The following is a 12,907-nucleotide window of genomic DNA, read 5'->3' on the forward strand; positions in this document are numbered from 1 at the left end:
GCCCGGGCGGGCCGGGTTGTTTGTGACGGCGTCACCGGCGGCGGCGGCCGCGGCCCCTCGATCGTGCCGGGCCCCGCCAGGGCCGCGCTCAGGTAGGCGGCGGGACCGGCCCGCGGGGGCGGCCGCCCTGCCCCGGCCCGGCCGCGGGGAGCTCCGGGGGGCGCGGCGGCCGCCGCGGGGAGGGGCCGCCCGGAGCGGGGCAGAGCCCGGGGCGCCGGGGCCGGGGCGGCCGTTCCCGTGCGGGGAGCGGGGCTGCGGGGCCGCGCGGGGCGGCTGCCCCGCTCGGGGGGCGAGCGGGCTCCGCGCGGTGGTCGCCGCCGTGCCGGCCCCGGCCCTGGGCGCTGGCGTCTGCCAACTTCCTTCTCTGTCATCATCTGCCGCTGCCTCGCCGGCTGATGCAAGGTGCTCCGTTTCATAAACACTGTCCTGGCGCTTTAAGTGCGCTGGCGCCGATCCGCGCTCGGGTTCAGGTGCGCCCCAGGAACACCTGCCCGGGGACAGGCGGTAGGGACTGAGCAGGGAATGCCCAGCCTGGCGAGGGTCTGTCTTTCCTTCGTAACGAGGAAATATTCTGTATTTAATATGGGTTGCTAAATGTATTCTTAGAGAAGAATGTTACTTAGGGGGAGAAGTGAACACTCAGTAGAAATAATAAACTTCCATGAGAACCCTGAAGTGTAATAGCACTGAACCTGTTTGTATTTATGTTGTGCAACAAAGAATCGACTGCAGAAGAGAACTGAGAGTCTTTACTTGGAATGACAGCACAGCAAACTGTAGAACACATTCATATTCCTCATGGTGTCCGTTACTCATCTTGGTCAATACTTATTGAAGGTTATTTTTTTAGTCTAGGAAATCCTCTTTTTAGGTGATGGAGCTTAAGGGTTTATTTAGACTGGAGTGGTTCTTCTTTTTAAGAGTGGTGTTTATTCTGGTTCACAGTGGATAAATAGGATGTGGTATCTCAGATTTTTTTTTTTGTATATATATCTGGGATAACATGGTATTGTGTTATCAACAACACATATGGCTGTAAGCTTTTACACCTTATGCTTCTGGTTTACATTTTACTAAGGATAGGAAAATAGTTCTCATATTTGAATTCCTACTCCCTTCCCCAAATACATACAAATTGAACTCTGAACATAATGGATATTTAATTTGTCCAGATAGAAATTAAGAAGGTGATGTCCAAAGTGGCAATGAAAATACGTAGTGAGCATACAAAACCAGTGCACCAGGGGGTGGGGTTTTGGTTACTTTTTTCCCTCACTCTTTCCTTCTGGCTTGGCCTGACATATTACAGAAGATGTGTAACACTCTAGTGTATCCTCCAGTTATCCCTGCTGTTATTGGACTAGAACCCATTAGTGTCATCTTGATTCGTTAGGAAGTTTGAAGCCTTTGTGACTTTTTAATTCCTGCTCAAAGCTGTCTTTTTAAAAACAGTTGCATTCAGGAAGACAGTGGCAGCATTTCCAGCCCCTTTAGGCTGATTGGAGAGGCATCCTGGTTCTTAGTGGGTCTTTGGCATTTGGTGGAGAATCAAGCTGGAAAAGATTTTGTGGCTGAGTCAGTTTGGCCATCGGGTCCAAATTAGTTTTGTGTTTTTCAGTTTACTTAGGAGATTGAATTTCACCTCGGGTTTAGTTATGATTATGTGTGTTTTATTAATCTGTTACAGAAATAAGCTGTTTAACTGATAATTGAAGTTTAGGAACATTGTACCTAGGTAATTTTTTTATTAAAGCTTTTAGGTCTTTTTGATCTTTTAGATCTAAGTAAGTAATAAAGAGCTTTAATTTTGGTAACTGTTTTGCACGTGCATGTTTGCTGAATGTACCTGTAGGAATGCATTTACCGTAGAGATGCCCTTCAGTCCAATGCCAAACGATCTATCTATTCTAATTTGGCTAAATTTAGCAATTCTAACCATGAATCTTAGCATTCTTCTAATTATTTTTTTCAAAAAATCCATTGTTTTTCTTAAAGTTAGAAGCTTTTCTGTTTTGGTGATTTGTCACCTGTATGCAGCTAAATATGCCCTATTAGTGTAATATTTGGGTTGAATACAAATAAATAACTTTCAACCAAGGGCATTTATCAAGACAAGCGAGCAATAGAAAATGATGATTGTCTCTCTGCTTGTTTCTCTGTTTGTTTTTTTAATATATTTTGATGATGCTGGTAACCACGTAGGTCCGGAAACTTTTGTTGGGGATGGGAAGACAGATGTTTATGTGGAAGGCAAAGCCATGGTTGTATGTTCAGAACAGAAGATACCTTTGGGTTTCTGCAGTGCTCAGTTACCTGTCAGTGTTTTGTAGCTGGAGAGGAAGAGCAGGATGGTATTTCTGTCGTGGTAGCCTGGGCCCAGGATGAAATGCTGAGTTGGCTGGAGGAAGAGAGATGTTGCAATGTCCAGCACAGACTCTGCCATTACAATCTGGGCTTTCAAAATCTCTAGCTGCACTTGTATCAAACTGCACTGGTGCTCTGAAGTTGTCTTCTAAGAATTCACTTCAGATTTTGCAAGGTAGCCAGTGATGTTTTTGATAGGTGACGAGTTCTGGTGCTGGGAGTTACCTTCCTGTGAAAGGAATGCTGCTGCTGCTGGATGCCTGGTCACATTAGAGTAATTAATGACAGCAAGCAGATGCCCTTGTCACATGTAAACTCCAGAACTTAGTCTTTGCCATTTGGGCATTTGTTATTTTGGTGATTGAAGAAGCATGATTTAAAAATAAATCATGATTAAAAAGAAAAAAAGATCCTTGTGTGCAGTATGATTTAAAAAAACCCAAACAACTCAAACCAAAATAGATTTCTTCCCACCCCCTCCCAACCTGACATTCCCTGGTTGGGATTCCAGGAAAAGCACTAATGAAGGAAGAAAAATATCTGCAGGAAAATGACAGCCATATTCAAAGTAGGACTTCATAAAAAACTAGAAATTCAGTTCCTCTCTAAGTTTCATACCTAAGTTGATTGTTAGTGAATATTTTTGCTTAAACTGTTGTTGTGATTGTCACCATTGCCTTTTTTTTTTTACAGAGGAACTGTAAATGATTAGTTGAACTTGATGAGAAAATAGTTTTTTCTTAGAAAAACATGCAATAAACACCATAATGCAGAGGTATGAGACACATGTACTGTGTTTTGTGAGAAAACTAAATGGAATTGGAAGTTTTTTATTTTGTTGTGCCAGTTTCTAGCCACACTGGTGTACCTAGATGTTCTCATTCAAAGTTTTGAGTATGATTTCTGTGTTGAGGAACCGGGAGTGAAGACAGGATTGATGATAAAGAGCAAATAAATTTAAACACATAGATGCTTTCCTCTGTGTTCTTACTGGAATTAACTAAGAGTGGGAAATAAAGCAGGTGTCCTAAATTCTGTGATAAAAGCTTTATTGGACCATGATTTCTTAGGCTGTTTTTTTATGTTGATGCATAATATGACAGGCAATCAATTGGAAATTGTTGAATTTTGGGAAGATTTTTTCCACTGTTATGAATCCTTAGTAAATTTTATATATCTACTTGATATTTTTTTATTTCAAGGAGCAAGAAATGTATTAAACTTCTTTATAAAGTCTTTTTGCTAGCTAAAGACTTGAAAAATGGATCAGAATATGCAACAATAATGAATACTCTGTATTCCTGGTAAATTTCTGTTAAAAAGGAGAAAAGATAAACAGGCGGCTGCAGTTGGACAGTTCTCTTTTGAAAGTGGCTACCAGTCATCTGGTAATGTCCTTAAAAAAAATAAATTATACTTTGGGTTATTTTAATGCTGATTTTGTAGTTGCCAGGTACACTCTCAATTTTCCTCTGAATCAGTGTATTTGAGAGTACTTGAAAGGAGTGAAAGAAACAGGAGACTTTGTTTTTGCCCAGTAGTTGAAGGAAGTTAGTACCAAAAGATCCTAATCTGTTTCTTCTCAAAAAACCCCACAGTGTTTTTCTTGAATAAACTGTAGCTTCTTTGCATGTAACAAAGCAGAAATTATTGCATGTACTGAATCATGTCTTAAAATTTGTTTATAGCATCATTGTTTAACTTTGATTGTTGATTTTAGTCTCGTGTATGTCTGTCTAGTCTAAGGCTTTTTGGCTGGCTGAAATAGGTATGTACCTAGCAAAGCTATATTTGCTATTTGCTCCAAGTATAAAGAAGATAATAAGAAATAGGTAGAGAATGTGTTTCCTTTCTCAACTTTTTTTTTCTTTTTTTTTTTCTCAGTTCCAGAATAACAATTTGTGTGTTAGAATATTGTTCTGTAACATCATGATTTCCATTCTTCTGTTTACCTTTTTTTTTTTTTTCCAATAGAGCAGTGAAATTGTGAGTCTTGCATATTGAAAGAGGCTACTTTTACCTGCAGTGTGCTTTGAAAATGTCTGAAAATTCCAGTGACAGTGATTCATCTTGCGGCTGGACTGTCATCAATCACGAGGTACCCAGTTTCACATTGCTAAAGTTCTGTCAGTTTAAGGCTATCTATATGCAGTAAAATGTTATTTCAGCTTAGTAATTCTTGCTTTGTGTGGATCTTGCATACCAACAGAGAGTATAGAAGAGAAATTTATTAGTAAATCATAAAACTACTATTTAAAAAAATGTATAATTTTACTATAGTTGATATAAATTTTGATATTTAAAACAATTTGTTTTTCTGCAAAGGTTTTACTTTGAAGAGCTGGTAGAATTTTAGTGGCATGCATTCTTCTGTTCCATCCTGCCTGGAAGCATTAGCATTCTGTGTAACTTGTCTATTGTTGCTAATATATTTCTTCTTCTCCTGATAAATCTGTACCCTCACCAAAACAAACAAAGTTGGGAATACTGGGCAGGAAAAATATCTTGTGCAGAAGGGAATGATTCCATGATTTCCCCAAGTTTTTTCTACCACTAAGGTATCTGATCCTGGTTTCAGCAGTGGCTATTCAGGAGCAGCCCTCTGTCTTCCTTAGAGAAAATTAGGATAGGGAGGAGTGTGTATTCCATGACCATAATGGGACAGGTGTCTGGATCTGATGTTGGTTTCAAAGTTTGCATTGTGTGGATGAAATCAATGGTGTCAGTGGATTCTGGAGAGCAGGAGTCTTATGTCAAGGTCAGCACTTAGGTTTGATCAAATGACTGCACTCACTGTGGTGATTGAAACGGTGCCTTCAACACCTGCTCAGGTGTAGACACCTGAATGTAGATAAGAGTGTTTTATCTTCCCTTCCCACAGGGGACAAGGCAGGCCTGAGTTGCTCAGAACCTCTGAGTAGCTCTTCCTTCCAGTATCCTTTCCTCCTTCAGTCCTGAGGATTTTTGTATCTCTTCAGATCTTGGCTGATGTGTGAGCGCAGGATGTGTGGGTTGGTTTGCTTGTTTGGTTTGGTTCTTAAGTATTTAGCATTGTCTTGTAAACTGAGGAGGCCATTGAGCCAGAATCCTCAGGACAGATGGGTTGGCAGTTTTCCTGGAATGACACTTAGGTGTTATTGCCAACATCTACTTGTTGCCTGCCTCAGTTTCAGGGCAAAAACTTTTCAGAACCAGTAGCTGAGATGTTTCATTCAGAGGAGAAAAGTAGGAAAAAATGGCTGAAGATCATGCATGGTGATCAGCTGTCCTTCACTGCACACTCCACTGTTTTACAGATTATAATGAAAGGAGTAACTCAGAACCAAGCTGTTACAAACCTGTGATTGCACTCATGTTTTGACAGTTCCGTGTCACAAGTGATACAGTTTGAAGTTTATAAATATTGGGCCATGCTTTCATTTCTGTTGGCAGCAAAGTGGTATTTAAGAGATGGTGAAAACTTCTTTTCTTTGTTTTGGGCTGGATGACAGGTTGGGAATCTTGTCACCAGAAGAAACAGAAAACTCATGCGCTCCATTCCTCAAGGCCAAGTGGGCTACAGGAGTGTATAGGCTGCTGAACTCACAGAGTTCAGATAAAAGTGAAAGGATTTAGAGGCTGAGTTCAGCAGTTGAGTTATTCAGCTGTGCAGACTTTATTTTCATTCTTGGGATGGTTATTTTACACTGTAACTGCAAATGAATTATGCAGTCTAAATAAGTTAACATAACACAAGATTGTAGGATGGCTGGGATTTGTCTAGCCAAAGCAAAACAGATTTCTGTGACATGGAGATTTTGTGTTCCCAGTTACTCATCCCTGAGTCAGTGTCAATGAAATAAAAATGGGGAAACACTGGTGTTTGAGAGCTGCCATTTTAAAGCATTTTTCTGGTAGGACAGCTTTGAATCTGAACATGAAGAAAGTGGAATGGATGGGATGGCCAGGTACCCTTCACACAGCTGTTACCCAGGGAGGGGGACATGGACTTCTGTAAACTGCAGTGAATTGATTTGGATATTTAGGGCAGGGATAGAACTATGGGTTACACAAATTTGGAGTACCGTAGTATTATTTTCTCACATACTGTTGTGACCTGTACTGATGATCACACAGTGGAGTCTGTTTCTGGATATGTTTTGCCGTGAGTTGAGGGGCAAGAAGTGTCTATTGTCCAGGCTGTGGCTGCAGGGAGCTGGCAGCTGTGTGTGCTGGACTGAGTGTTGGCTTTGGACAGAGAAGCAGTGATGTGCACTGTTGGACTGCTCCTAAGAAAGGACTTGCTAATTTTGTGTAGGAGGGTAGGAAGGTGACAATATCTTTCCTTGACCTCTTTGCTATTGCTGAAATGGAAGAGTGATGAAGGTCCAGCATCAGATGAAGTGTATCAGAGAGTTCACGCATTCACACCTGACTGTGTGTTTTTAAGAGAAGGATGACTTTACATATACTCAGCTAGGCTGTTTTCTTGGGTTTTTAGCTAAAATTGTAATCTGTCTTAAGCAATACTCCTGATGTTTTTCTTCTTGTGGAGCCTGGGAAAACTGAAATGTTGTTATTCTTCTTAATCACAGTTTAAGAAATTAATGTAGTGGTTCTATCACACCAGAGAACAACTATCACATAATAAAGCTGCATACCTATCTATAAAACCCAACCAACCCCCAAACCCCAAATAACTTAGTTTTTTTTTTCCTGAGATTTCATTCAGATTATAGTAAATTGCTTGTAAGTGAAAGCTGAATTTCTGCAAAACACATCAAATCAACGTTGTGATACTTCTGTAGTCAAAAGAAAAAAGATACGAAGTTTAAATGGATACAAAGTGTTTAAAAATATACAAAGTATTTAAGTTTTTCCAAAGCGTTTAATTTTTGAAGCCTTTTAAAAAGAATCATAACTTTGTAACATGGTAATAGAATGTATCTTATGCAATTCTTGTTGAGGTATCTAATCTTCCTGAACACGGTCTCCCTAAAAACAAAAGCATACATGTTTTCTTGAGTCCTGAAATGAGACATCCAGGGAAACTAATCTGGAAGTATTGCTGCTACTGTAATTTCACACCTGCTGTTGCAAAAATAACTATCTCTGTTTACAAAAACAGCTCAACTTATTTATGGATCAGAGTCACTTAGTATTTTTCAGTTTTGTTTTGCATGTTTGTAGTTTGCTACTAGCCTTACTGGTGTCTCATCAGTACTTTTCAACAAAACCTGCAATATAAAGATTAAATATTTGGAATTGTCAAGCATATTGCTTGCCTTTAGTACCCTGCAGTCTCCTGTTGTTATTTGCAGTTTCTGTTGTGCTCTGGTGTTGCTGACTGGCAGCTGACTAATAATGAAGGCTCCTTTCTGGATTAAAGACAGAAATCCAATATAGTGTTCATATAAATATTTGTTTTTGAGGTGTCAGAGATGTACTATATAAGCCTTTCCAAATTTCTGACAAGAATTGAGGTGGGGTAAAGTTATACATGGTTTTTCCTGGTAGTAGTATTTATTAGAACTCATGTTGTATGCTTGAAAGTTCCATTTTTGGGATGGGAGGGTGTGTGTATTTGCATAAAATAGATGGACCTGGGAGCAAGAATCAGATCCCATATTCAAGCCTCCTCTGTTTCTCTAAATTCCATTTAATAAACAGGTCTAATAAAGACAATAAAAATAGTTATGTAAAATACTCAGTGTAGTTGTTAATTAATGCCTAAATTGCTGTCATTCCCCCCCCCCCCCCCAATTGTCCTCGTCTAACTTTTTTAACCTTGGTCATGAGTATTACACACTAACACTTGTCTCACTCTAGTTAATTATTTGGTATTTCACTTGCTTTTCTTTGCTCAAAGTTGTCTTCAGTTTTAAAGGCTCAGTTTTTTTGTTTCTTTTTTTATTGCTAATATTCTATTTTCTTTGTAACTCTTTTTTCCTACTTTGCTATTGGAAACCCCAGTAACTGTAATGTCCATTCAAACTCTTCACCTTCAGGGTTCTGACATAGAGACAGTGACCTCAGAAAATGGAAGCTCAAATGATAACCCTGAATTTGTTTCAGAAGAATATGTTTCTTTGCAAGAAGAGGAGCAGGCAATTGATTTGCAAGGTAAGATATTAAAAGAGGAGCAGTTTCATGAAACAGATCAATATTTTTTGTAGCATTGGCACAAAATTAGTATTTTCAATAGATTTTAATGTACTTTGTGGACCTCTGTCAGGGTATTTGCTTCACCAGTGTTATGGAAAATATTCAATCATCAATTTTATGAAAGTATTTTTTTCCTGAAGTGTGTGAAATTAGTAGAATGTCTTTCATTTTGTCCATACTTTGGATGTGTTACAGCTTAGTGTGCACTGGTGTTGCTGGAAGATAGTTTATAGAAGTGTTAGTGATAAAAGAAGTATTCCCTAGTAATGTCATAGATCAAATAAGAATAATTTGGAAGGAATCGTCAATGCTTGTACTCCTAAAAAATGACATTGTGACACTGTATTTTAATATTATGTGCGTGTGGGCAGAATTTGTGGTTGCTGCTTTTAATCCCATGTTTGTTTGCTTGTTTATTTCCTCTTTTTATTCTTATAGCTCAGTGCAACAATGATGAAGAGATCCCAGCAGTAGATAATACTCTATCTGGTATTGAGGAAACTCAGACAGTTCCAGAGGTAAATTACATTACAGATTACATTATTCAGAAGCTTCTGTAAGCCCTATCTGTCAATGGCAAGAAATGTTTTGAAGGCATTAAAGACACAAATATTTCCTTTCCTAAAGTTCCAACAGATCTTGGGGTTGTTTTTTTTGTTTGTTTGTTTGTTTTAATTACTTTATGTTTTATGTGTCTGAATAATGTGTCTGTCTCACATTGTCCCTTTCCCTAGGGAAATAAAGAAAAAGTTCCTGATGATGTGTCCTGCATTGGAACTATTAGCGATGATTCTGACATTGTTACACTTGAAGCTCCAAAACCAGAAGAAACTCAGAGTCAGGAGGAAGCTCCAGCTGATGGTGAAGAAGCTCAGAGTTCAGAGGATTTTAACATGGGTTCCTCCTCTAGCAGTCAATATGCATTTTCCCATGTAGAAACTGGTAAGAGCAATACAGTCCTAAGCAACTGTGTGCAAAAATGTCACCAGGAAAAAAACCCCAAACCAATCTTTGGTTAGGGACCCCTCTTTTTGTGGAGAGAAAAAAAAATAATGGTCTTGTTGAGTACATATCCAAGTACTGGCAGTCTCTAGAAAAACTCTAGGTGCCCTCTACATTTTTGTCCAAATGTATGTCTGGAATCTTCTTTTTTTTTGAAAGCAATCTCTCTCATTAAGTGTTCATTATTTTAAATGGAAAGTTAATTTGTAGCATATCTTAGAGAATTAAAATTACTTTTAGTTCGTGGAATAATTGTAGGTTTTCTCTTGGCACTGTTTTGGGCTTTATATAGAGTTGGTATAAATGACTAGCAAGTGGGAGACAATTTTTGGTGCAATGAGGACTAAGCAGTATGACTACGAAAACTTTACCACCCTCATAGCTATGTAGTGTGTATTTATATATTTAAGATACTCCCAGTGCTTGGCTGAAATAAGCCGTGCATTATAATCAGGAGGAAGGAGATGAATATTTGTCCAGTGAAGAGCAACAAACAAAACCCCAACAAATACAAAAAAAACCCTTCCTGTTTTGTTGCTCTTCTCTAGTTCTCTAGTCTTCCCCTATAATTCTTTTTGGCTGCTTGTTTGTAATCTTGTCTGTTCTCTTCGTTCTCTATGACACCTTTGTATTGCTGATTTTTTATCTTTCAAATTAAGTTTATTATACAAGCAGAATTTTACCTAACATATTATTTTATCTTAGAATAGGATACAGCATTATTAAATGTTTGTGTATCTGTATAGTATCCACTGGAAACAGAAAGTGACAGCTTGGCATCTAATTATAACCAGTGAAGATTTGTAACAAAGCAGTCACCTTCTTTAAGTCTTCTGAGGAATCTGACTTAATTTTTAAGTTAAGATTTAGTTGGCTTTGTTTTTTCCTTTTAGATCTAAAAGTGCCTTTTTTTCCCCCTCTATGTTTTTGTACACAAAAGTCAGTTGGCTGGAGAAGCTGTGGAAGATTCCTGATTGTGTAAGGGGATGGGGAAATGAGGTGAAAGAGCATGTATCTCGCAGTCTTCCTTTCCAAGGTGGTGTGATTAAATTTGATCAGCTTGTGCAAAGCTGATTGCTTATGGCTTGCATGGAGTGTTCTTACCATTTCTGATAGCAATCTGACTTGATCTTGTAGTAGTCGTATTCTGGACAGATGCTGAAAGCCAATCCTTGCTGAAGAACTTGGCTAAGCTGTCAGTGTCTTATGTGCTTCTTTAAAAAGATGCTAACCTTGCATGTAGGTTTGGAGCAGACACCAGTAAGGTTTGTAATACATTTTAATGTGTGTGCTTGATTGTTTAAATGGAGAGTTCTTGTTGGATTCCAAACCTACGTGTGTCTGGCAAAAAGAATTTATTCCTTCTAACTTTAAGCTGATTTCAGCATGGCCTTTAGTGCTGTGCATTCAATTGATCAAGTATTGCAGAAACTGTCAGGAGTACTTTTGCAATTATTTTAAAGGCTGAAGTTTTAGCGGAGACAAAAAGTGGCAACAGAAATCTTTGCCATCCACTTCCTGTTGAGTGTTCTTTTGTGTTGGAAAAGGATGAGCCTCATATTCTTCCTAATGTAGATACTAAAGCGTCCTACAAGGATTTTCTGCTACTTCTTTTTGCAAACCAATTCCTGTTTAGGCTGTTTTCATCATGCAAACAGAAATGTTTTAATATTGTTTCATGAGTGACGTTCAGCCAGCAGAAGTACCCATATGCTGCAGTGAACTCTATCTGAGCTGTGTCTGTGCAGAAATGTCAACTGACTTAATCTGATTTCTGGTGTGGATCTGACACTTTAAATCACAATAGAAACTAGGACTTTGGGCTGCTATTGTGGTCATACTTTGTTTCAATCGTAGTCCTCTCCATCCTGGTACTGTTAGGGCACAGCTTTGTACTGAACCCTTACAGCAGCTGTAAGGCAGTGTCTTTCTTGTCTGAAAGTGTAATTGCTGTTGACAACTTGCCAGTAAGTGCTTATGAATGGCTTTAAGTGTCTTACAGCATTTTTCTTTCTGATTGTCTTTTTTTTCTCCTTTCCCATTCTTTGCTGTCCAGTGTGTATCAAAGAATTTTCCCATTTGCCTAGAAGCAGCTTGTTTCTTAACCACTTTTGAATTCCATATGTGTAAGCTTCCTTGGTTGTTGAAAAACCCTAAAAAACCCCACAGATAAGCAAGAATAATACCTCTTGCTAAGTTTGTTCTGTATATTTCTCTATAATGTCTGACCTCTGCATTCTAGGAATGCATTCTGAATGTTTGCCTTTGTTTTCCAGGATTGGGAAGAATGCATCTGCTTAAATGACTGATTCTAAAATAGTGTCCTTCTCTGCTAAGCTATATAAATTCATTTAAGTGTCTGCATGTCTGAGTCACTGTTTAAGAGATTTGTCTTTATTGCAAAGCCTGCTTGGTTGGTCTGGTTTGACTGATTTACTAAAATGGAGTTTTTTATTAAGGGAGGAAGTTGTCTTTCATAATCTGTCATGTTGCTTGTCCATGGACTTAGAAATTAGAAGTGTTCCAGATACTAATTGATAATCTTTTCTGGGCTTGATGCAATCACTTCTATGAAGTTTTAATTTATTTTAACTGAAGAATCTTAAGTGGTAATGCACTTTATAGATAATAGCTAGCACTGCTTGGCGTTCTTGTCTGTTCAGTGATGTGTGCATGGCTTTGCTCAAAAAAAAAGATTTTTCAGTTGTGAACTGTTCAAGGACAGTCTCTCTATATTTGTATTTTTACATTTTGAGTAATGATGTAATTTCTAGGAGGGACATTAGCATTGTGTAATTGTGAGCAGCAAAATTAATGTCCAAGCAGGAGCACTTTGTCAAGTCTGGAGACTTCACTGATCCCATTGAATTTATTGCAGACATGTGAATTAGGTACAGAATGTAGATACTTAAAAGCTACTTTTCCACCCTACTACTGCTTCCCCTTGATATTTACCTTGCACTCGAAAGATAGACTTCTAGAGGAGGGAGATTAGATAGTAATTACTTGTATACTGGATCATATAAATCTATTTATAGTAGCAAACATTCGTACAAATGGGAACAAGCAATTACAGCTCTGATGTTATTCTCCTGGTTAAAATATATGGCTTTTGGGCCATTGGAACATGAACATACAAATGGTATAATAAGTATAATTTTGCAAAAGTTCTATAAAAGGTATTTTTTTTTAGGGTTAGAATTTGTTCTTCTCAAATCTTGTCCAATTTACCACAACTTCAGTCAGGTAATAGCAGAGTGTTGGGAAAGAGCAAACAGAAAAGTACTTGAGTGGTTCTTTTCCTGTGCAGTAGTGGTTGAAAACGGCATTTTTGAAAGGTGGGTAAAGGTGTTAACAGATAGTATATGGTAGCTATTAAGATAAACAAAATTGCATA

General features: G+C 38.5%; 1 protein-coding gene across 4 annotated transcripts in view; it reads left to right on the forward strand.

Moving 5' to 3' along the window:
* The window catches only part of CCPG1 (cell cycle progression 1), a 23,405-nt gene continuing 10,498 nt past the window's right edge, over positions 1 to 12,907 (forward strand). For 2 of the 4 annotated variants that reach the window (XM_066196646.1, XM_066196644.1), the window contains exons 1-6: positions 1 to 92; positions 4,339 to 4,462; positions 8,352 to 8,466; positions 8,947 to 9,026; positions 9,243 to 9,450; positions 10,451 to 10,546. In XM_066196646.1, the coding sequence (XP_066052743.1) occupies positions 4,403 to 4,462; positions 8,352 to 8,466; positions 8,947 to 9,026; positions 9,243 to 9,450; positions 10,451 to 10,546 (559 nt within the window). In that variant the 5' untranslated portion in view covers positions 1 to 92; positions 4,339 to 4,402. Of the gene's footprint in view, positions 93 to 3,075; positions 3,140 to 4,338; positions 4,463 to 8,351; positions 8,467 to 8,946; positions 9,027 to 9,242; positions 9,451 to 10,450; positions 10,547 to 12,907 lie in introns of those variants that run through there. The other 2 variants (XM_066196645.1, XM_066196647.1) reach the window with 2 other exon arrangements.

The sequence above is a fragment of the Chamaea fasciata genome, unplaced genomic scaffold, assembly GCF_029207755.1.
Source record: "Chamaea fasciata isolate MVZ Bird 193981 ecotype frontalis unplaced genomic scaffold, bChaFas1.0.hap1 SCAF_14, whole genome shotgun sequence".
NCBI lineage: Eukaryota > Metazoa > Chordata > Aves > Passeriformes > Sylviidae > Chamaea > Chamaea fasciata.